The 25,904-nt window shown below is 40.5% G+C and overlaps 1 protein-coding gene across 1 annotated transcript; it reads right to left on the bottom strand.

Moving 5' to 3' along the window:
• On the bottom strand, positions 1-25,904 carry LOC133503782 (low-density lipoprotein receptor-related protein 8-like). The gene is made up of 13 exons (XM_061825717.1): positions 25,761-25,904; positions 25,122-25,247; positions 22,227-22,607; positions 17,347-17,466; positions 15,814-15,939; positions 12,787-12,958; positions 12,192-12,407; positions 5,924-6,042; positions 5,497-5,636; positions 5,046-5,187; positions 4,800-4,946; positions 2,866-3,011; positions 1-985 (listed from the first exon to the last, which is right to left on the bottom strand). Exons 1-13 carry the CDS (start codon positions 25,819-25,821, stop codon positions 953-955), a joined length of 1,929 nt encoding a protein of 642 aa, XP_061681701.1. The 5' UTR covers positions 25,822-25,904; the 3' UTR covers positions 1-952.

The following is a 25,904-nucleotide window of genomic DNA, read 5'->3' as shown; positions in this document are numbered from 1 at the left end:
CCCAAGAAAAAGACACAACTAGATTTATTTATTTTTACAGCCAATTTCACTTCTGGTGCAAATAACAAAAGTGCAAGAGAACTTATGCAAATGTAAGCCTCTCTTTAAATAAATGACTAAACAGCAGTTTGTGTCAAAATTTTGGTTATACTTTTAAGTTTCTTTGTACAGATCAGATTTTTGTTCTTGGTAACTTAGACAAAAAAAAAAAAAAAAAGAAAAGAAAAGACTACCCGGGCCTTTACACATGCAAAGTGATATTTCACTGGGCACGAGCATAAGACCACAGAAACTGAAAACTACAAAATGCTCGTCAAAACATCTCATCTATACCTACAAATCTGAGGCAGACAGCAAATCCTGTTTAGGGAATGAAAATAATGTAACATTCATTGGCTATCTGTTTTTTTTGGGGGGGGATAAAAGGCACCACCAAGTAATTAAGGAAAACAAAAAATAACCATAATGGAGGAGCTGTCTCCAAAAAAAAGGTGATAACAGTCAATCCTCAGATTTGAGAATTTCAACACCTGGGGGGGCCGTTTTCAAGTATTGAACAAACAAGCTTATTTCAGATCTTAATGAGAAAAGCTTTGCCTGCTTCTTATCTACAGCTGAAACACTGCTGGTACATCAGAACCAATAAACTTGATAATAAAGGAAAACGAAGGTCTTGAGGTAATTTCTACTGCTATTCTAAGTATAGTCCGTAGCGCTTTCAGGAGTGACCAAGCTCAATAAATCAACATGGAGTCACAAGAGGTGAAAGTAATGGAGGCCGATGCGTAAATGACCTCATGAAACCTCTGATTGTCAGTTCTTTCGGAAGCCACAAGGAGAAATGGGCCACAGCAGAGTCACCAGCTGGTAGTCACAGCAGCTCACGGAGGAAGGGAGGGGGTGGTGCGACGATATTGGGTGCAGGCATCCGGCCATGTGTGTCACAGCGTATTCATTCACTGTCCAAGTCCAGCTTTAGAGTTTCCTAGCCGAGGAGAGTGCATGACTTAGTTGCACATGGTGAAGCGCATTAAGCCATTAAGGCTGCCACCAAAGAGTCAAGGTGCGTTTAAGGGACACTTTTTGGGAGGAAACACCGTACTCACTTTAGGGATAAAGGCAATACAGTGGAACCTTAAATTGACATTAGATTTGGGATATGCCAGTTGACATCAGATTTGTTAACATTTTCCCATCCCAAATTAAAAAAAAAAAAAGGGAATTATTTAATCCATTCCAGGGATGTTTGACATTCTTAACTCTCGTACAAGTGTAAGAAGAAACTAAATACTGTTTAATATCTTGTGTAGTGACCCTTTGAGACATGACGGTAGAGAAGCATATGAAAATGAAGAATTATATTTTTACTATGAACATTTTATGCATAAAATGTAACATTTTCAACTGCTACAATTGTGTAAAATTAAAATCAAGATTATATTTTCAAACTAAAATAAGCATAACTAATGTACTGAAGTTGTGTACATTTTGTTTACCTTTTTTTTCCCCCCATTGTTTGTGTTCCTAAATAATAATAATAAAGATCACAAGATTATTCCTTTTTATCCTCAAACTTTGCTGTACCATCATAAACACAATTGCCTACATCAAATTCCACTAAAAAGCTGAATGATAAAGTTTATCCTTTTGATGTCCATAGTGTTGACCTGGCTAGAGGAGCATATTCCAACTTTTTGGAGCCAAGGTGCATAGGGGAAATTTACAATTAAATTAAAAAAAAAAAAAAACTACACCCTTGGGTTTCTTAAGGGTGCATGGTAGTTCATCCAACCGGTGCTTTGTGGACATGTACAAGGCGTTCAAGCAGTTCCCTCTAGGAGCCCTGTGAAGCGTGCTCCAGGAGTATAGGTACTGGATCCCTTATTATGGACCATTCCAGTATTTCCTGCACGATGTCAGATTTGTTTCCATTGACGAAGTTCCCTTCACTACGTTATGTAAAGAACTTGTAGGTGTAGCTGAGGCACTGAAGGAGTCTGCTTTGGGTGATGTTAGTATTATGTCTATGCTTTTTGAAGATGATGTAATGTGATTGCTTTAACTCTCACTGAAGTGGTGCCCAGCAGAGGGTGAAGCAGCTGAGATGAAAATCAGCACTTGAACGCTGAAGATGGTCCTTAGTTTGAAAAGGGTGGAGTCTCCTCTCTGGGAGAATGAACCAGAACATGATGGAGAGACCGTCTCCCGGATGCCAGGGAATTCATCGAGATACACCCGGATGAACTGGACTAAGTGGCTGAGGAGAGCGAAGCTTGGTGTTTCCTGCTAGGGATGCTGCCCCCACAACCAGACTCCAGATAAGTGGAAGAAAATTGATAGATGGGTGAGATTCAAATATGTCACTAAAGACACCAATGTACTTGAAACAAAATAAAAATAAAACACTTGAGAGGAACCCGGAGAAGATACTCACAATTAGGTTACCATGTGTTAAATGGCCAACCCAAACTGGAGTCAAAGCTCCTGAAGTCACTCGTTTGGCTGCGGTCCCCATTTGTGCAGATTTAATTTCATGATTTATTGTTTGGATATTTCCATTTTGCAACACAGTGGTATTTTTCTTCATCAAAACAGTTACAAAAATTCTGGTATTTTTATTTTTTTTTAGTCTGGAATGGATTAATGGCATTTTAATAGGGAATTTGATATCCGACTTAATTCAGTAACAAGCTTGGTCATAGAATGAATTAAACTTGTAAGTCAAGTACCACTAAAGTCAAAAGGCGTCAAACACTTCAGTGATGTACTTACAAATATCTAGTGAGGTTACATGAAATAGAATGGTCTCTCCCTCCTGCCATAACGTGTGTGTGTGTGTGTGTGTGTGTGTGTGTTTTGTCTTGCCTTGCCGAGACATGCACGGGGACCCTGGATGAGCAAGTCGTGGGACTCTTTGAGGGAGAAACTTTGCGCAGTCGAATTCCTGGCGGGCCGGAACTCCTCCCTCCACCACCACAGAACTGTTCCCACCAGCAGCACACTCAGAAAAACTAGTAGAAACACAAGTGATACAATGGTCATGAATAGGTTTAAGTGACACACTTGACATATACCCCACATCAAACACTTTCTCCTTTAAGTGGCCAAACATTCCGACAGCTTTCAAGGGAAAGTAAAAATGAAAACGCTGTCGAGTGATAGTGGAAAGTGTCAAAAGCACCACAGAGGCAGTACGGCCTCTTGCTATCCCTTCTATAATTAGCCTCTAGTGTTCTGTTTAATCAGTCGCAGGACAGCTGCATGAATGCATCATTACATTTTCTGCATTGTGAATATTTTGGGCTCAGCTTTGCTGCCATGGCAGCAGTTTGGTTACAGCTCAATTCTCAGAGATCAATAAGAGACAGCAGCAGGTTGAGCTTTAAAAGTTCAGCAACTATTTGAGGGATGTTTGGGAAACGGGAAACAAGTGACAATAGGTGATAATCTCACCTTAAAACAATTTAGTACTTTAAAATTGTACACCATCTTCCAATAAGGACAAAAGTATCTATGAAGTTAACATGGTGACACGGGATCAAGGTTCATTGTCGTATGATATCAGAGGGCCATGGTTTACAAATGAGTTTGGTTCATACTTGGCGGTGACATAACCCAAATTTGTCAAGTCGGAATTCTTCATTGTTTTATCACTAATCTCAGCTAACTATATTAATTGCAAGCAAACAGTTCTGGGCCCTAAATCTAAAATGAATAAAAAAGAAGCAGGTACATTTGTGTCCTTTGCCACCCACCCTTTGTAACTCCAAAATCGGGTATACCGGGACCAATGTTCCCACTAATTTTTGACGTGTCTGAGCAAACACACTAAGGGCGTGAGCGCTTCTTTTGACCACTGTGCGCAACAGACGTATGGACTGTGGTCAGATCGGTGTCATCCATTGAAGCCGCATGGATCATTAAAAGGTTCAGATTACATTACCATTCAGAACATTCTGAAGAACAATTTTGTGTTTTTGCAAACGTACGCTGAAAATGTCAACAAGCAAAAAAATACATTGCTAACCAAACCAACTATAAACTATAGATTTGAAATGTTGCATCCAGCTTTGTTTTATTTTTTTTTAACCCACAATGATATCGCCATCTGTTTTTCTTGCTGTAAAACTGAATCATTTCTTGGTCTAAAATTTAATTATTGCTTGCAGAATATCTTTCGCAATGCATGTTGAAAGCTGAATTATGTTCCTAAACAGTTTTAGCGTTGATGTTACGTTGCCTCTTATATTTAAAATACAGAATTAGCTTTTTGTGCACTGTATTGTCTGTGCTTTAATCCTCAATCAGGCTGTGTAAAGGTGGAATTTTAACATTACACACCATCTCATCCTGCACTGTCTACTTTGGCTTCAAACCAGACATTTATTACCCCCAATAAAATGAGAAAATCTCATCCAGTTTCACCATTGTTTCTTCTATTATACACATACTCCGGAGTTTGGAATTATGAGTGTACCCTTTTAAAATGAAGGGGGGGGCGGTGTCAGGTAAACTAAGAACTAGAGTGTGTGGCCCTGTGTGGCCGAGCATGTGAGAGGCAGTGTGGTGCAGTTTAAAAAAAAAAAAAAAAAAAAAAAAAAAAAAAAATTGCGCAGTTTAGAGGGAACATTGATAGGGACCATCCTAAACTCCCTGTTCACGTCTGTCTGCCTTTTGACCCTTTCCAACAGTAGGGGAGCATCATTACGTCTTTCCTGTCATTAAATTGTATTATCCTCTGAATCTCTTTGCCCCAACATGAGGACAAATTAAGTTTCAGAAAAATAAACCACGCTTACCAATTAGAGTGAGGATTCCAGCGAATTCAGGATCAGATAAACGCGATGCAGGAATTCCAGTGCAGCGGAAGCTGGGAGTCTCCGAAAGGAGATCAACGACACACTCGTGTGTGCACAACCTCCCGGGGCCACCACATGCAACATTGCCTGCAGACCAGCGGAACACACTGTTAGCTTAAAAGTAGCGCCAGCTGTTGGGCCTCAGTAGACGGAAGCATAATGAGATTTTATTAAATATGCTCATACGGTGAGGTTGAAGAGCAGGCTGAAGGATGGCAATGCCGCTTGGTGAGGTGACATTGGTCAGCAATAACTGGAAGTCACTGCCACTGTGCTTGTTGGCTCTGCAGATGGAGTGTGTGTCTCGGTCACTCCAGTATACGAAAGCCTAAAGCAGGAGACACGAGGTACAACAAATTGTTTATCAGCCCACTTATATTACACAAAACACACACAACCCTCTCCCCACCCCTCTTCCCCCCTCAAAAATAGCATTATTTAGTATTTACACAAACATTTTCCCAACACTCACTATGTTCTCTATTAGTAGAGAAACAGAAAGCAGACAGAGGAATTGAGGTTTAGTGTGCTGTCTTGTTATTTAGGTTTTGGAAATAATAATGTAAAAAAATAATCCTCACTTTTTTTTTTTCCCCTTCAAGCCTTTTTATGTAAGATTCCAGTATTATCTGTTTACCTCAAACACAGCCAGACCAAAAGGCTGATCCAGATAGCCGTTTGACTCAATCACCGTTTTGCGGTGACTCCCATCTAGAGTGACTCTGGAAATGCTTCTCATGCCCCTATCAAGCCAGTACAGCAAACGGCGAGGCATATCTAGGGAAGAGAACTATGAGGAAGTTCAAAAGCAAAGTCCAGTTGGATATCACTACAAACTATGTCAAGGATAAACATTAAAATTCACAAAATAAATTAATAATTGAGCACTTTTTAATATAATGCATTTCATCGGATTATGATTAAATGGTGTGCAAAGTCTTCTTTCAGAACATGCCTCTGGGAGACACTTTAAAAAGAATAAGGATCCCATTGCATTGTACAATCTGTTACTTTTAATTTCTCCACTCTGAACGAACAAAGTATCAACCGACCTTAAAACTTACCCAGAGTAAGAGCGATCGGGTGACTTAATAGAGAAGAGACTATCGTCATTGTGTCCTGGCCGTCCAAGTTTGCCCTTTCGATTTTTGGTGAGCTGCCACACTGGGCCCAGAAGAGTAAGCTGTTTTTAAAAAAAAAAAAAAAAAAAAAAAAAAAAAACGGGTTCAGTTTTATGCTTTTGGGCAGAATTAATTATGATGCAAGCTACTTATACAAAGTTGGGCTTTTATGTATGCAGCTTCTGGGTGAAATTACAGAATCAACCTAAATTGCATTATCACCTTTACTGAATTGGAACTTTTCTAAACTTTTGAATGCATGTCCACCTATAACTGATGATTTAGTGCTTTTTGCACAACTTGCTTTTCTCAAACGAGGAGCATAAGCTCATGGGCCACGTCTTTCTGAGACCATCCTGTTTGAAACCTTGCAGTGAAGTACTTCTAGTCAACTGGTTTCACGATGTCAAAGTGGGAACTGCATGATGAACACAGAATACCATTTTTTAAATTGAAGCAGACAATGTATTAGCCATTCACAGATCAAACACCTGATGTGAATTTTGCCTTTTCACTCCTTGTTTAAGAGCACAATGTCGCGCTAAAACGAATGAAACAAATGGACATGTGCTTTAAAAAGGCAAAGGTCAAATGAAGTTTACCTGTAAAGGTAACAGGGCAGGGGTCGGCAAACCAAAATGTTGAAAGAGCCATATTGGACCAAAAAGAAAAAAAATAAAAAAAAAATAAAAAAAAAGTCTGAAGTCAAAAAGATTAAAAGCCTGATATAAGCCTTATAATGAAGGAAACGCATGCTGTAAGTATCTATATTAGTTATATTAGCCTACTATCAAAACGACTAAGTTGGCTATAAATAATGAGCATTCATGATTGTTTATTTTCCCTGCAGTGCATTCTGTAGAGAACGACGCACCACGTGACTGCTCTGATGTATGATGCCCCCTCAAGTTTAACTTAGTTACAATATTGACGAATTAAGTTTCATTGCTTTGATGAAATGAAAAAAATGCCATGAAGAAAATCCGATTTTTGATGTCATTTTAATTTTGAGGATTCAAAAAAAAAAAAAAAAACTAACAAAATGGAACATGGATAAAGTGCCCCTTATCTGGGCACTAAACAGTGCAATAAATCAGCCTGCATTTAAAAAAAAAATAGCAACCTTTTGAAAAGGTAAAGTATATAAAATCAAATTAATACAGTTTGATTTCCGTGCAAATGCCAAGTAAGTGAGTAAAACGCTGTGGAGCCAGGCCTGGAGGAGAGCGCCTGGTGGCTGGGCCTGCACCCGCGGGGCTCAGCCAGGCACAGCTCGAAAGGGTAACATGGGTTCCGCCTTCCCATGGGCGCACCACCTGCGAGAGGGGCCAAGGCTGCTCTTTGTCACCGATTTTGGACTTTTATGGACAGAATCTATAGGCGTTGTCGAGGCATAGTGTGTGTCTGGTTTGGTGACCTCAGCATCGCATCGGATCGCTGCTCTTTGCAGATGATGTGGTTCTGTTGGCTTCATCAAGCTGCACAACGGTCACTGGGAGAGGTTCACAGCAGAGTGTGAAGCAGCACCTCCAAATTTGAGACCATGGTCCTCAGTTGGAAAAGGGTGGCGTGCCCTCTCCGGGTCGGGGATGAGATCCTGCCTGAAGTGGAGGAGTTCAAGTATCTCGGGGTCTTGTTCACAGGTGAGGGAAGAATGGAGCGGGAGATCGACAGATAAATTGGTGCAGCGTCTGCTGTGATGCGGACTTTGTATCGGTCCGTTGTGGTGAAGTGGGAGCTAAGTTGAAAGGCGAAGCTCTCAATTTACCAGTCGATCTGCATTCCCACCCTCACCTATCAGCGCGAGCTCTGGGTCATGACTGAAAGAACAAGATACCGGATACAAGCGGGCAAAATGAGTTTCCTCCGCAGGGTGTCCAGGCTCTCCCTCAGAAATGGGGTGAGAAACTCGGTCATCCAGGAGGGGTTCAGTGTGGAGTTGCTGCTCTTCCGTATTAAAAGGACCCAGATGAGGTGGCTCGGGCATCTGATTCGGATGACTCTCAGACACCTCCTAGGGGAGGTGTTCCGGGCATGTCCCACTGGAAAGAGACTCTGGTTACGACCCAGGACACGCTGGAGAGAATACTGTATGTCTCTCAGTTGGCCTCGGAACGACTTGGGATCCCTCCGGAAGTGCTGGAAGAAGTGGTTGGGGAAACTGAAGTCTGCGTATTCCGGCTGAAGCTACTGCCCTCGCAACCCGACCTGGAGAAGCAGTAGAAACTGGATGGATGGAACTCTGCTCCCAAATGCAGTTTGCGTATCAACAATCGCGCCTTGCAAATAATCACCATTGAGTGTGTGATCATGATGGGCTTCTTTCAATTCTCTCAGGGAATGAAAGTGGGAGAGCGAGCCTCGCTGTACATCTCTGGCAAAGACAGTCAGCTTGTGCTCGAATGACAAAACTGCTTCAAGCATTTGCAGTGCATGGTTTCCCCACCCCTGGAGACTTTCATTCAGCTTGTTTAGGTGATTTGTCATATCTACCAAAAAGTACAATTTTTCCAGCGACTTGGTATATTCCAGTTGCAGGTCATTCAGATCTTTGCTTTTCGGGAATGTTTTCACGTGTTCTAAACAAGCGACGCAAAACCTCATCCCTGGACAGCCATCGGACTTTGTTGTGTAGCAGGAAATCGGATTATTTGCTTTCAACTTCAAGCAGTGCACACAACTGACAGTGGTGCAATGCTTTCCCAATGATCTTGTTTACCATCTCGATGACAAGGTTCATTACTGCCATACACTCCGATGGGAATGTTTGCGCACACAGTGCCACTTGATGCAAGATACAATGGAATGCAAGCAGATTTCGATGTGATGCTTTCTGTAGCAAAGTCACAAACCCCCATTTTGATCCTCTTATGCTGGGTGCCCCATCTGTAGCCACTGAAATCAGGTGTTTATGGTTTATTCCATTGTCATTTAAATACTTCAGGACAGTCACATATGCCCCCCCCGCATTTGGCCTTTCAGTGGTATTAATTGGAACGTTTCTTCGTGTGGCCCTTTGGATAAATTAAATTTAAAAAAAATTTTTTTTGCATAAAAGCGGTCTGTTCAATATCGACCTCACACGACTCATCGGAGGCAATTGAGTATGCTGGCGCTGAATTAATGTCCTTGATTTGCTGATCGGTGGTGTTCTCAGCCATTTTAATGGCCTTTTCCTTCAATGTTATTGCGGCAAGAGGCATGTCTTTGATTTTCTGGATTATCTCTGTTTTGTTTGCAGTCGGCAAATAGGTGTTCCAATATGTTGAAGAATGACTCCTTCATGTAGTCACCATCTGTGAACGGTTTTCAACACTTTATTATCTCCCGGGTTGCAGCAAAACTTGTAGCAGTAGTGGAGTTTTGACATGCAACCCACTTCTTAAATTTATTTTTGCGCTCCTGTAAAGTCTCCAAATGTGATGCAATCACACTTTTTCTCTTTCCCAATTGGGTACTCTGCTATAAATGTAGCCTGCTTTCCCTGGAAATGTCTTTTCATATTACTCTTTGGTTATTTGACAATTTCTCGCAACAAAGCAAACATTCAGGCAATCCTTCCACATTGGCAAAGAATGCAAATAATTTGGTCCAAGAAACATTGAATCCTTTGTTCTCCTCAGTTATTTTTGTCTTTTTCCCCATGGGATCCACGGCCCATCACAGAGCCGCCAGTTTGTTTACAACAGTCACCTTCCTAGCATCCCACTCTGCTGATAGAAACGTGTGTCGCAGGCTATGACGCAAATCTTCGATGACAAAAATGTAGAAATTTAATAAATTTATTCTACACATTCTTTCAGCATTGGAAAACTTTAAGAATGTTTATGTTTGTCCTCCTACAGAAACCATATTATAACAAAAAATATATTTGTCTTCCCTATCTTTTTCCATTTTCAAACATTTTTTAAAAAGCTCTAGGGAGCCACTAGGGCAGCGCTAAAAAGCCGGATGCTGCTCAAGAGCCGCGGGTTGAGTTGAATTTTTTTTTTTTTTTTTTTTTTTTTTTTTTTTTAAATTGGGGAGATTTTTCTATGGGAGAGTAAAAACTAAGATCCAGTTTTTCCACAAGTGTACAAACCTGCTTATAACTGGGGCATGGGTGTTAATTAACCAAGAAAATTCATCCATCGATTCATATTCAATTTAAATAAAATCAAAAATCTAATCAAAATGGTATTTGGAACTCTTTATAATTCCCTTCACATCGACAAAGACTAGCTCAAGATCAACAAACAAAAGCCCGAAAGTATGATGCTTGATGTTGAGGAGTGCCATATGTATGCCAAAAATACCTGTTTGGATTATGACCGAAAAGTTCAACCTCAGTTTCATTGCATCGTATCATTTTCCAACATGGGTTAGAAAAGTTTCCAAAGTACTTTTTTTTTTTTTTTTTTAAAGGGTTTCGACATATGATTAAGATAAGAGATCGTTGTCACGTCATAAACGGCCCGCACATGCTAGAAATTCCAGCAACTACTGTCATGTTGCTGTCAAACTTTGACAGCCTCCTTCACTAGTTTCCTTCTCATCAGTTTTGGAGGGATTTCCAGTTCTTGATAAACTCACAGTTCTACATTTTCTTCGCTTGATGACAACAGTCTTCACTGGATTCCATTGCACACTTAATGACCTCAAGTCCAGTGTTCCCTTGTGATGACTGATACCTTTGAACATTGGAACTCCCATGATGCTGAGAAAATATACATTTTATTTAGAGTGATTCGGAGCCAGTTTAAATGGCTGCAGGTTTGTACTGACTCCCATTTAACATGACTGAATGTAAATTCTCACCCAGAGCCTAAGTTACGTGAGGTATTCACACTTGTGCAACTACATCCTGCTGTAAAAGCCTCATTTTTTTCAAAAATTGATTTATAAGTCACTTTACTGGTGGAAAAAGAACAATTTCTTCAATTTTGAACAATTTTTTTTATTAAAAAAAAAATTGGCTTTTGAAAAGGAAGTGTGTAGCATCCCCTGTGGGATGGGGTAACCGTCTTGGCAGCCCCTTGCAAACGGAGGGGGTTAGATCCACTCTTCCTTCATTAATTTTGGTATTGTTTGATCTCAGTGCGGCTTTTGATACGGTAGGTCATAATATACTGTTGAATAGGATGGAAACGTGGGTAGACCTCAATGGACCGGTCATTCAATGGTTTAGGTCCTACCTAGATAAAAGGAGCTACTTTGTAACTATTGGAAGTGCTCAATCTCAACAAATGGCAATGACCTACGGAGTTCCTAAAGGGTCTGTTCTTGGATCCCTCCTATTCAGCCTGTATATGCTACCCTTGGGTCAAATTCTTCAAAACTTTAATTTTGCCCATCATAGCTATGCGGATGAGACAGTTATATTTTGCAGTGTCTCCAGATGGCTACAGTTCAATTGAGGTGTTGTGCCACTGTCTAAAGCAGATAACTGGATGAGCCAAAATTATCTTCTACTAAACCACAACAAAACTGAGATGATTGTTTTTGGCAATAAAGAAAAGAGATATTTAAAAACCAAAGACTTAGTCCGAAACCGTGGTGTTTTGATAGATTCCGACCTGACTTTCAATTGTCATCTTTAGAATAAATTTTAAAGTTCTGCTACTGGTCTATAAATCACGACATGGTTTTGGTCCTGAATACATGAAAGAAATGCTTACGGAATACAAACCCAGCAGAGCTCGGAGATCGATTGACTCAGGTTAAATAGTGGAGCGGAGAGTCCAAAGCAAACGTGGTGAAGCAGCATTTAGCTATTATGCTGCACACAAATGGAATAAGTTGCCAACAGAGGTGACGTCAGCCTCAAGTGTGAATATTTTTAAATCCATGTTGAAAAGTTATTTTTTTTCCATGCTTTTTAGAGTATTTCCAATTTTAATATTCCTTATGCTGTTTTGAATTGTACTTTTCTTTAATATATACATTGTCAATTTAATTTGCTCCCCCCCCTCCCCCATTTTAAGACAATATGCATGCTATATGGATTTCTTTCACAAATAAATTCAATTGACATAGGTTTTCCTTAAACTGCTTGTCCCGGGTCAACTAAGAATAACAGGCAATATTATGGGGTCAAGTCACGGGTTCTTACAGGTGCGGAGACACTATGAAAGCATCCCACATCACCACTAACAACATCCAAAGGATTGGTCCATTAGTAAAAACAATAAAAATAAAAAAAAATTCCCCAAATCAGAGCTAGTATTCCTACCCATTTAGCGGGTCCACTGTGATTGCACAAGGCGTGTCCAGTCCCGTGATGAGTGGGCGCTGTGTGGACCCATCAAGTAGGCTGACATTAATGGAATCACTCTTCAAACTGGTCCAGTAGAGAAGATGATGGATCCAGTCTACAGTAAGGCCTGAGATAGGACTGGGAACCTTCAATACCAATGTGGCATCCTGGGCTTCTCCATTTATGTGGACCCTGAAATTGGAAGTACATGGACGTAGGAACAGTAAATAAAGTACAACTACTTTTGTGACGTTTTTTGTTCATTGGTGAGATTTTCACATTTTAAACAGTTGTCTTTGCTCCATAAAGTTTGGAAATCTCTGCTGTAGATGCCTGCTTTTCACCCAACATTTTATAAAAAGGGCCAAAGACGCCGAGGCTTGTACGGTGTATTTGCTTTGTAGTGCAGCCAGTATCGGATGTATAGCGGAAAAAAGATTAAGAGAACTCCCAGTGTGTTTACAATTGGATCTGACTTGTTTTCCTTGTGCAGGCGTTTCCTTCAACCACCAAAACACACTGTTAGACAACTTTTAGGTGTTCAATGCAGGCTGAATCTCTACTCTGGTACCTGTAAACGGACACCTGTCCTTGCTGGGCCAGGTACAGTGAGTTGTTGAACTCCAAGGCGACCACAGGCCCAGGTCGTGGTCCATGTACTGCCAACATCCTGGATATTGCACCGCCAAGGCCCATCTCAACAATTCCTTGAGATGTGGACACAACCAGCCGGGGATCACCCCCTGGAGGGACACATAGTACATTAAGGAGAATGAATACATAAAAAACAAATAATCTTGCCATCTGTTTCAGTGTTGACATTAGTATGGATGATTGATGCATGTGAGTGTGGATGGTTAGTTATACATGTGTGCCCTGGGATTGGCTGGGGACCATTTCAGGGTGCACCCCATCTCTCTCATCCAGAGACAGATGGGATAGAATACAGCATGCCTGTGACCCGAGTGCGGATACGCAGTATGGAAAATGGATGGGTTGAACATTTTTCTTTAACCAACATAGGTCAACGAATTGAGTTGGACCGTTCAAACTCCACTGCATTTATTTATTATTTAAAAAAATAAATAAAATCATACACAAACAAGCCATAAGTCCAGATAAAAGACCTGGACGACTACAATAATTAGTATATACTGTAGACCAATCATTCGATAAATAAAATGGACATCACTAATTTTACGGACTTGATAGATTTTCACTGATGTGCTGAGCCGACAGCTGTATCATTAGCAGCGAGTGAGTTTGTGGAACACCATGGGACCTGTGTTGGTTTTGACCAATATTCCACACCCTTGCGCCATGTTGCACACAACAGAGACACTTAAGAGAATGTTACTTATTATGTTCGCTAGCCCACGAGTTAATGAGCTAGCGAGCTAAGGAGCTAAACAGCTCGCTCCATCGTGGCCACGCTAGTTAAGTCAGCACCTCACTCTGCGTTGTTGTGCGAGTACCCGCACGCGCACACACGTGTATTATTAACGGTTTATTAAGCATCATCTTAGCAACACACGTTATTCAGCCAGTAGTTGGCTATAGCGAAAGTATTAAATGCTCGTCTGTGGAACCTTCAGGAGACCAACCCCACAGTCCTGCAAATCAAGAGCGTGCCTGATTTTTCATGATTCCAAAGCCATAAAAAAATTAAATTAAAAAAAGATTGTTTGTTGTGATAGTTTTTAGAAAATGTACCATCCCCAAAACAAACAAAAAAAACCAAACATTGTTGCCTTCCTATATGGCGTGTGCATGTTCTCCGGGTGCTGTGGTTTCCTCCCACATTCCAAAAGCACGCATGCCAGGTTCAATAGAGGTTCTAAATTTGCTCTTAGGTGTGAATGAGAGTTTGAATGTTCTTTTGTGTAGATATGCTTTGCAATTGATTGGCGAACAATCCAGGAGGTGCCCAACCTTTCACTTAAAGTCAGCTGGAAGAGGGCACGACCCTAATGTGGACAAGCATTACAGACAATAACTCGATGGACAAAACAGTTCTCTTACAAAATTGAGCACAGTACCATTATGAAATAAGAACAAAAAGGGATCACTAGTTGTTTCTCAAGAGAATGACTTCACTGATGGTTAATGTCTTGTTAATATTTGCGCAGGTCACCTTTACAAGCATCTAAAGGTGGAGCCACCTTTTTCCACAATTCAAGTGTATCTGAGCAAACCTACTACATGTAAATGAGTGACTATAAGTGCCGTGCAAACAAGATCCCAATGGGGAAATCTTGTTCAAACACCATTACGCATGTGTTTCTGGTTACGACACACTCCACTTCAATTACCCAACATGTTACACCCCAGTAAATCGAGTGCGGGCATTGTCCATATCAACGTGGCCAAATGACTTAATGAATGACTTACTTATCTTCAAATAGGGAGAGCCCTCTCCTTTTATTACCGTTCATCCTGTCCATGGTTGTGGGTGTATTGGACTCAATCCCTACCGATTTTGGGCGAGAGACAGGCTACACGCTGAACTGTTTGCCAGTCAATCACAGGGCACATGCATTGTACACACAAACAAGCAAGGGCACGCCAAGATTCGAACCCAGAAACTGCGAGAATATCTGTGAAAGGGATGCAACGCCAGACCGGCATTTCCTTTGTTTATGCTTCATATCAACAGGTACAAAAAAAAAAAAAAAAAGTTATGCATTCAACATGTTTCACAAGGTCAGCATCCATCTCAGTGGTTTTGTTGCAATCCAAAATTTCAAACAGTATACGGTAATTTCCGCCCTATAAACTGCAACTTTTTTCCCCACATGCTTTCATCCCTCCCGTTTATGCGGTTAAATTGTGCATTTTTTCTAACGGCCGCAAAGGGGCACTCGAGCTGGAAAGGTAAGAGTGAGACCGGTGGAATATATGTGCAGTGGAAGGGACTTTTACCGCTCCAGCCCTGTTAGTGCTGCGCTAGCGTGTTACTGTTGTGTCTCAGTGATTTTTACCGGTATGATATATATATATATATATATTTTATTTTATTTTATTCAAACTGGCCCTGTTAACGCGGTGCTAGCGTTAAACTCTGGTGGTAAGCTCTCTGCGTATCGTCTCTTTGTAAATATCTCATGTTTCAATGTGGCCACTTGCGGCTTTTACACAGCTGCGACATATGCATGTACCAAATGGTATTTCCTTTACAGATATACTGAGTGAGGCTTATAACCAGGTGCGCTCTGTAGGCCGGGAATTATGGTAATTTTGAATTTTAATTCTTCAGGTTTTTTTTTTTTAAGATCCCGAGAGTTCTTTCCCATGAGTTATTTTATTGAACTTCCGGTGATTTGAAACATTTCTACTTAGGGGTGTGTGCACTATTGTTGCTAGCACTTTAGACAGAAATGGCAGAGCAGTGCATAATTTCGAGGGGACACTAAATGTACATTATTACGCAAATGGCAAGATGACTAATTTACATTGTACTAACAAGTAATTAAGTGTTGTCTGATTAAAAGAATACATTTACAAAAAATTGAGAATACTTATTTTGTGTGATATTGTACCTTTGACTTAACATTTCAGGAGTTTGACAGGAACATGCGGTAATATATTTACTGCTCACCTTTGGCCTTGCAGTCTGTGCTCACAGGAGTCATGTGATAGCCGTCGAGGCAGTCACAGGCGAGAGTCCCATTATTATAAATGCACAGCTGATCGCAAACGTCACTCTCCAGGCACATGTCCACCTCTGTGTGATAAAACTGAAGGGTGTAAAGATGAATGTATGGTTGACCACCTCCCACTACAGTACCTTTAAACAAAAACTGCTTAGGAGGCTTACTGTAAGACAGAAAGATTTAGAAAATTAATTATAATAATGATAATACAGAGAACCCCCTGCTACGTTGTCATTGAATGTTCATGACTCCATTATAGTGATGAGTCTTAAGCAATTGTTTTTTATGGGGTTTTAGAGTCAGGCAAGTCTAAATTTCAAGTTGTGTTCCTCCAAAAGTGGTAGCAAGTTGAATGAAATGTGACGCACAGCACCGACGTCTACTGAGAGATATGTATCATAATTAAGTGGAGGACGCGCCTTCAGTGTAATACTGAACACCAAATTCAGATTCTAATCCAGCACCAGCAGATTCAACTATTTAGAGATATAATAAACACGTGAAGACAGGAGTTGACATACACTATGCAAAAACACATGTTTCACTTATCATCTCACTGAAGTCAAATAAGACTGAACCACTCCTGTTTCAAGTCAATCAGTATTTGTTAAATGAATTTCTTAGAGAATGTTATATTATTTCCTTCAAAGTAAAAAGTTTATATACACAAATGGTACTAAGTCTTTAAAGAATCTGGTGAAGCCCAGATGATGAGGACGTGGCTTTGGAAGCTTCTAAGAGGCTAACTGACAACAGGAGAGTTAATTGACGGCACATCTGGGAATGTATTTAAGGCCACACCTCAAACACTATATTTTGTTTGAAATCATAGGAAAATCATCAGAAATCGGACAAGAAATTGGAGAAAAAAAGTCTGGCTCATTCTTTGATATATTTTCCAGATGCTTGAAGGTGCCACGTTCATCTGTTCAAACAATCATACACAAGTGGAGTGGTACCATCTCATCATTCATATTTTCATATTTCTCGAATTCTTGTTTTGTTTTGACAGACAAAACAAGTCTCGTCTTCTTTTCACTGAAACTGGCCATCAATTTCTTGAGGCCCATGGTGAAAAAAGATGAATAAATTCCCTAGAAAGTAGTACTGTACGAGCATGCACTAGCATACGACTATGGATTCAGTGACGAAGATACAGGAAGTTCATTATGGGTAATGATTGATGTCCCTCCTACCCAATGTGACACCAAGAAGATGCTACAGCGATAGCCAATGGGAGAGCAGGTCTATTGTGCCACTTACAAATTAAGATACAGTACAGGATGTTTACATTGAATGGAATCCAGCGCCATTTATTGTCTTTTGTAACCTGAATTTTTCGTTAGTAGAGATGTTCGTAAGCAGAGGTAGCACAGTACGCGACATTGAGGAGTTTATAATGACACCAGCCAATACTCACACAAGAAGTGACCAAGGAAGAAAATAGGTCCATGTATAGTTTATAGTGACTGACTCACCTTCACAGTGAGTATTGCCGACAAGTTTCATGTGGTGAGGACATTCACAGTGGAAGCCCATCCGTGTGTCCACGCAGCGATGGGAACACCCACCATTATTGACGAGGCACTCGTTCTGCTCTGAAAGGACAAACGTGACATCATCAGCACTTTCAGGAAGTACTGCAAATGGAAGAATGAAGGCTGAAGTGATTTGAAAAGATACAGAAAAAAAAAAATTATCATCATGTAATATTTTATTACTATGATAAAAATGAAAAAAATGAAATTAAATTTGAAAAAAATATGACCACACCCTTGTTTTTTCATTATTCTAATCATTTTTAATGTCTGGTAAAACGAGAGCCAGATTGATTTGGACAAATACAATGACTAAAATAGCTCAATTTAATTTAAGGGCTGACACATAACCATTTACTTGATAGTAACCAAAATCGCTGGGAAAGCAAAGATTTCAAATAGGACAGATGGACTCAGTTTTATTTTGTTGTCTTCAGATAACATATTTTTCCTCATACCAGGAATTAAAATGAACAAGAAATTAAGAAAAAATGGTGTAGTATTATTTCTGCGAGGGTAAGTAATATTTGATTGAGTACACAAATTCAAAAAATTCATTTCTTTCTAAAAATCTCGCAAAAAATAAAAAGTGGTATGGTGATGTCATAAGTAATCTAACACATTACTTTTTAAAATTACAGTAGTCAGTTTACAGTTACTGTGAATCATCTGCCAATAGTTATTTGGACTCACGAGAATAAAATAAATATATATATATATATACACACACACATCATTTTAGATAACATCCACATATAGTTATGCATTATTAATCAGGTACAATCCCTGGGAACATGATGGAAGACACTTACTTATGAAAGGGCCATCAGTGTAGACCAATTGACCCCTCCATGGATATTGCGAAATCCGTGTCACTGACCAATCAGAGGCCAGAGATTTGCATAAACCAAAGCCCGTTTTTGGTCCCGCCATTTTCTCAGACAATATTGCATAGTCCGGTATAGGTTTTGTTAGCGTTTTATCGCGCATTTGGGTTATTAAAAAATATGGTTAAGAGGTATAGTCACGGACTTTGTAATAGTGACGACAGGTATCCTGAAAGGCTAGTTGGTGGAGTTCGATTCGTACCCTTTCCAAAACCGAAGACCCAGTACGAAAAATGCCTTCGATGGATCAAACTTTGTGGAAGACCGCATCATCAACTAAATCCCTCTAATATCAACCGGAACACATATGTTTGCACGAAGGTATGCCCTATATTTGATTTTCAATACATGTCTCGTATAAATGAATTCGAAGTTCTTCACTAGCATAACATTGTTACGCGTGAACGCTTGACACGCTTATTCTTTGTTCAGCGATATTTAGCGATGATCGGACTGCACAAACGTCTCGCTTTCTTGCTGGCTCGCGACCGAAGCTTAACCAGACAGTGTTTGCACGAAGATATGCCCTAAATTTGATTTTTAATACACGTCTCGTAGAAATGAATGAGACGTTCTTCGCTAGCATAAAACCTCTACGTGTAATCGATTGACACACTTATTCTTTGTTGAGCGATATTTACCGATGATCGGACTGCACAAACGTGTCGCTTTCTTGCTGGCTCGCGGCTGAAGCTTAACCAGACAGCTCACTGGTGTAAGGACAACTGAGCCCTACAGATGATATATTTATGGCTATTACTGTGCTTTAAAGATCAAGTGTCATGAAATGGATGATTTTTAGTATGTTATTAATGAAAAATCAGCAGCCAGTATGGACCCATCTGTTTTTTTTCCCCCACCACAAAACATGATTTTGACGTATACGGGTTTTTGTAACTCCCGCCATGAAAATCCTCTAGAGGGATTTGTTTTCAACAAGAAGCTGGAAGTTACGTACGGTGCAGGAGCGCCCCTCCAGCGGACTCGTTTGTTTCTGTTAGTTTTACCCGCGGGAAGGTAGCTCGTTGTTCCTTCGTGTTAGCCAAAATGCCAGCTCGTTGCATTACTGGATATTGCTCGAACACTCGGGAGGATGGATTTACCCTTCATAAGTTTCCAAGAGACCCGGTTCGTTGTGAAACATGGATTGTACAGGTGCAAAGGACGAGAGTTTCGTTCGTGGGTTTTAAATGACAGGTAGGTGTGTGTACAGCTAATAAAAAAAAAAAAAGAAAAAAAAGTTTGGGGGAGACCACGTAATCCGTCTCTCATAACGTAATAAAGATCTGCGTACGTGTGACAGGGGTGCTAAATGTGTCGAGGTGCACGTCTGACAGCTGCCACATCAAGCTCGCCAGTGAAGGCTGCCGCGTCGTGCCTTGCAGACGAGCACAGCTTCAGTCGGCTCAAACATACTGTCTGGAAATCTGTTGTTAGATAGAAGTGATCCGCATATCAACTAAATATGGCTCGAAACAAAAGGGTAATATTCCCCAGACACCTCACTCAATTGTGAGATGTTCGAAAAGCGCTTTAGTGTCTGAAGGGGTGTGTCTCATAGTAGGAGCCACAGCATGTTTTCAATGGCGAATGTCCGGGGTGACATCACGGGCAGTAGATGCAGCCAATATGGCGACCATTTGGATGTCGCATGACACTTCCACAACTTTGCACATGGATGACACACTCTACGCTCACATTTATTTTTGCATATGGACATTGAAGTGAATAATGTTATATGTATTTTTCATTTCAATATCTATTTTAGAATGTTTATAGGGATGACACTCGACCTTTAATGAACAAAACAGAGGGAACTAACAAGGAAATTATTTGTAGGATGCAGTACTGCCGCTTTTCCCAATGAGTAAAAGAAGAGCATGACACAATACCAACCGTTTACATGGTTTTGTTTACCTAATTATTTAGCACAATGTGAGCAGAAATTTTAGAAACAGCTCTCAATATTTTGTTCATTTATATGATTACATCTCCAGCGACTATCAAAAATGGAGCCCAGAGTTGGACTGTGTCGCCCCCTGGACGCTCCCTTGAAATGCACTCTTAAAATGGCCAAAGACTTTTAAGTCTTCCCGTAATTCTGCTTTGGAGGCCAACCAATATGGGATTTTTGGGGGTGATGCAGATACCAGTATTGTGTTTTGTTTTGTTTTTTTTTGGGGGGGGGGACGACAAAACTATATTTGGCATATTGGCCACAAAGCAATAAATTGGCTAATATGTGAAATAAGAACAGTGACATATACACACAGCATTTAGAATTTACAATGAACACAAATTCCCTAAATACAATTCAAGACAAAGAAGCGGAACACTATTATTCAAAAAGAAAAAAAAACCTTAGCAATATCAATTCTTCCTTTTCACTAGCTATATAAAACATCCATAACGTAACTAAACTTAAACCAAGTGACTGAACTATTTTAGTAACTGAGGCTGCTTTCAACATAAGTAACATCAAAATTACAACTAAAATGAGTTTGTACTTATTCAAAATGATTTTATTGAAGACTAACCTGTACATTTATGACCCCCATGAAATGCTGCCTCAGAATATGACGTGAGATGCTGTATGGTAGACTTACAGTATATTAAAGGTGAACATGGGAGTTATATGACAGAGCTTTCGGGACTATTTGTAGTCATACTGTCCATAAAAGGAAGCGTTATTGAACTTGTCTCAGGTGCAGCATTTGGGGAAAACACTTTTGATTCTAGTTGGCAACAAGAGTTGATGGCTTTGACTATACAGCTACTGACTTTATTTGCCAAAATGCAATTGATGTATGGCAGGGGTGCCCAGACTTTTTTACCCCAAGATCTACTTTCCAAGCACCTAGCCTCTTGCGATCGACTGGGTGGCAGGTGAGGTGGGTGGGGCTGACATTTTTTTTTGTTTTGTTTTAGAATGAGCAATGATGAAATAAAATGACCAAGTCACAAAGCTCTACCCACTACAAAAATGCAAAACACATTTATTTTAAAAGTATGTTTGTGTGTCTTGCATAACCGCATGAGCCAATATTACAACACAATTAATTTTAAACATTTTTGTAACCATCTGAGTTCACGATGATGATCACTAAACACTACACAAATGAAAATGCACGCATGGACTGCGTCACTCACGTTGATAGATTCGTCCAACTGTTGTGAGACACACTCACAATCTCAGATGTCCTTCCACACTTGATGGGTTAAGTTCTAAGCTGTAGCGTCACAGCGCCATCTAATTGTACTCCTTGACAGCTGCAGAGCTTTTATTGAAGAGAATATTTCTGGCTTATTTTTAAAAGATTGGAAGAATGAGTCAGCTACACCTCTTTTACCATCTCTCCATCTTGGAAGGACTTGTTATTATTAATGATGATGTGACAGCCTAGAACGATGCTTCGGTGGCGGCTTTCGCTGTTGAACTCTGATGTCTGAAAAGTGACTGGTGTGCAGCCAATTGGGATTTTAGATCGTTCACTTTTCTCATTCTCAGCTTGCTTGTCAGTGGAATGTTAGTGTCGTATTTTCCATGAACACTTCGACAATGCCGCTACATTGGCAGACGAGCCAAACGCACTTCGAAAATGACATCATGAAAAAAAAAAAAAAAGTCTGCCTCTCATTCCGAATGAAAGTGATAAGTTTTTGTCTTCTTCTTTGCTCCAGCATCCATAATCATGTTTGATAAGATTTCTTTACTTTTAAGAAAAAGCAATGGCTTAAAATAGGGGGGGAACTTCCTGACTAGCGTTAATACGACTGACATCTTTTTTTTTTCCGCACGCTTTCGCGATTGACCAGAAGTGCCTCGCGATCAACGCATTGAGCACTACTGATGTATGGGGGGGGGTTAAAAAAAAAAAAAAAAAAAAGAGAGAGAGAGAGAGAGAGAATCTAGTCCAGATAGTCTTCTCTTACCACAGTTGTCTTCGTCGCTGGCATCTGAGCAGTCAGCGTGATTGTCACACCTCCAAGTCTGGAGGATGCACTGGCCGTCGCCGCAGTCAAACTCGGACGCCTGACAGGAGGGAGCGCTCTGCGTGCGGGCTCGCTTCAGACCGCATAACTCCTGGCTCTCATCCCGCCCATCTTTGCAGTCCATGCGCCCGTCACACAGCCTGAGCGAGCTCAGGCAGCCGTCGGACCACCCACAGGAGAAGAGGCCGGTGGCACAGCTCGGACATGAGTCCTCGTCGCTACCATCGCTGCAGTCCTTCACGCCGTTACACGACAAGTGTGTGGGGAGGCACTGTCTGCTACTAAGGCAGGAGAACTCGTCCTTTTTACACCTCAGCTGACCTGAAAGAAATTTCAGAGAATGCAGCTCAAATCAATAACCTTACATCCTTGAATCAAAACTTTAAAAAGCATCATGTTACCATTAAATTGTGAAACTAACCATTTTAACATATTAGAAAAAAACATAGTGGGGGTCAGGAAAAATATGTAACATACTGCCTACTGTCCTTTATTAATTCAATAACTGCTATTCTAACAGCAATGTCAATTAAAAAAAAAAAAAAAAAGTCACGTGACATTGTTCATCCATTTGAAACTGGCTGCAACTGGCTGCCAACCAGTAAAGGGTGGACTTCACCTCCCACCCAAAACCAGCTAGGACAGGGTACAGCTCTCTCCTACCCCTTACGATGATCAATTCTATAGAAAAAAGACGATCTTCATCACGGTTAACACGTCAACCTCGTTTCCACAACAGGAACCTTTTCAGGAACTCCCCTATCTACCGTTATAGTTTTTAAGAGTTCCTCTGGAATTTTAACTGCAAAAAAGTACTAAACGCTGATTGGTTGACACAGATGTCTGCATCAAATCTTTTACTGTTCAGGTTCACAAAGCTGCCATGACTGCATGTATGCAGTGCGGCGAGACTTGAAAATCGACGGATCTGCTTCGCAATTGTCCAGTCAAAATTCGCATTTTGCGCTTCATTAAAACAGAAAAGTAAAACTGTGGATCACACGTTTTTAACTTTTTCCACTGAGCCCCATGTATTAAAGATATTTTCAACTTGGATTATGATAATAAAATAATACATTAAAGATAACTCTGCGAGCTTTGGTTTCTGTTGACCTCCACTCATGCTCGGGTCTTCATCTGGGTCAGAATTTGAAAATGGCTTCGCTAGCAACAATGCCACAATAACCACTACCTGACGCATCACCAATCGAAAATATTAGCTACCTGTTGCCTCCCACAGATATAGATTCAAACTACAGTGCATAGTTGTTGAAAATTAAGTTAAAATTTACTCTTTAAAAGCATTTGTTCCGGTCGATATTGTTCTGAGTGTGTGGAATTGTTATTCGGCAGGCTAAGGGTGGTACACTATTTGTGAAATTATTTTGAGAAAACACAATCTGACTTGTGTTTTAAACCTATATGTGAGAGATGTTTCTCAAAAGTATTTGAAAGGCGGCACAGTGGATCAGATGTTAAAGCGTTGACCTCAGAGTTCTGAGGTCGCGGGTTCGATCCCGGACCCACCTGTGTGGAGTTTGCATGTTCTCCCCCGTGCCAGTGTGGAAACTCTAAATTGCCCCTCGGTGTGATTGTGAGTAGCTGATTGTCTCCATGTGCCCTGCGATTGGTTGGCAACCAGTTTAGAGTGTACCCCGCCTCCTGGTGACAGCTGGGATATGCTCCAGCACTCCCTGCGCCCCTCGTGAGGATAAGCAGTGAAGTAAATGGATGGATATTTGAAATTTATTTTTAAATCTATAAATATATCAGTCATTCACGTATTCCAGATCCGTTATTTACACGCGTTTTTCAGATTTGCAAATATATCTGCTATTTACACATTCTTGTAAATTATTGAAGGTGGGTTTGTGGATCACCAGAAGTGCGCATTAATTTTTGGGAAGAATTTAACACAGATTCAAGTTGGGGAAAATAAATAAATCACAAATGTGGTAAGTTCCTCTTCTATCCAGTAGGCGGTAGTGTCTCGCTCTAGCTCTCAAATTTTCTGATACCATAACAAGTACTCACACTTGAATACTCAACAATAAGGATCGCTCCTACCCCTAGTAATCTTGATAAATAAAATTCTAATTAACACAACGATGGACAAATGTCAACAAAGACCTTTGTTCGTGGAGAACATTATGATTCACTGATGTGTCAAACATCCGAAGTGTAAGCGCCAACTACTGGCAAGGAGCACTTACCTGACGTCACATTTTCTTTGGCATAAAGTAGCTGCAGTTTTCACGAGTACACAATATTTTGAAATTAGGACAGTATCAGCCCAATACGATAGCTGGTATTGGTACTCGCCCATCCATACTCCTCACTGTGAGGCATAATTGGTGCCAGTAGATTTAAGATTATGGGTTGGACCAGTGCCTCTGGAATTCATTTAAGAGGATTTTCTCACACAGACACATCCCATTCGGTCGGGGCGGGGCGGGGGGGGGGGGGGGGGGGGGGGGGTGGGGGTTGAGATTTAGTACTCTAAACCAGTGATTTCCAATCTCTCAAGAGACCTAGGCACATATTTTACAATTGAAAAATCCCACGGCACACCAACAAAAGTAAAGGTCACCAAAAATGGATCGATTAATTACTGTATGTACTTCTTGCCATCTAATAGAAGAGGATTTTTTTTTGTTCTGTCTGACATTGTGCCTCACTGGCATAAATAGATGAATAAAGATACATTATTTCTTGAATTTTTTTTTTCAGAAATTACATAAAACTGGATAACTTCCCACGGCACACGGTTTGAGAATCACTGCTCTAAACTCAAAGTTTGTGTGTCTCTGATCTAGCTGGCGTTTTCACACTCACCACAGTGCTGTTCATCTGATCCATCAGCACAGTCGCGGTGTCTGTCACAAAGTTTGTTGCTTGTGATACACGAGCCATCTCTACACCTGAAGTCCAATGGCTCACGGCAGGCAGGGACTCTGTAACCTGCAGTATTATAAAGTCATAGTACCGCTTTAAGTTTCACGTCCATGTTATCATAACACGAGCGTGTTATGATAACCATTAATTCAGTTTCACGTCCATGTTATCATAACATGAGCGTGGTATGATAACTATTACTTAACAGTCCTGCGTGTTTTTTTTTTCCATTATTTCTTGTCATTTACAAATGTTCGATGTGTAACGTGCAAAACTTCCCACGATGGTGAGTGACGTCAATATGGCGCTTCGTATACAATTTTCACATGCACATTTATAAACGCGACATTAAAAGCAAAATAGACATTAATGCGTGAGAATGTCCTGATGGTTAACAAAAAAAAAAAAAACGAGGGAAATAATAAAATCCAAACCACGCTTGCATAAGTTGAAATGACAAATTCTTTCAAACTGATGGTCTCGTGTCAGGTTTCAGTCCTTCAAAACCTAACAAAGACGATCGAACAGAGCGCACGGATAAATTACTGCTCGGTGTGCATCAATAGCCAAAGAATTTACCTAAAACGTGATGCTGGGTGATGCAAGATATAAAGATAAATAACCGTCCAAGGTGTCCCATGCTCCTTCATGTCCTCCAGTCTCGGCAGCCGGCGCGAAAATATGACGCAAGAGGCGCTTCGCGGATCTTTTTATAGGAAAAAG

Source organism: Syngnathoides biaculeatus, chromosome 7 (genome assembly GCF_019802595.1).
Source record: "Syngnathoides biaculeatus isolate LvHL_M chromosome 7, ASM1980259v1, whole genome shotgun sequence".
Lineage (NCBI taxonomy): Eukaryota > Metazoa > Chordata > Actinopteri > Syngnathiformes > Syngnathidae > Syngnathoides > Syngnathoides biaculeatus.
This window is presented reverse-complemented; position numbering and strand designations above follow the sequence as displayed.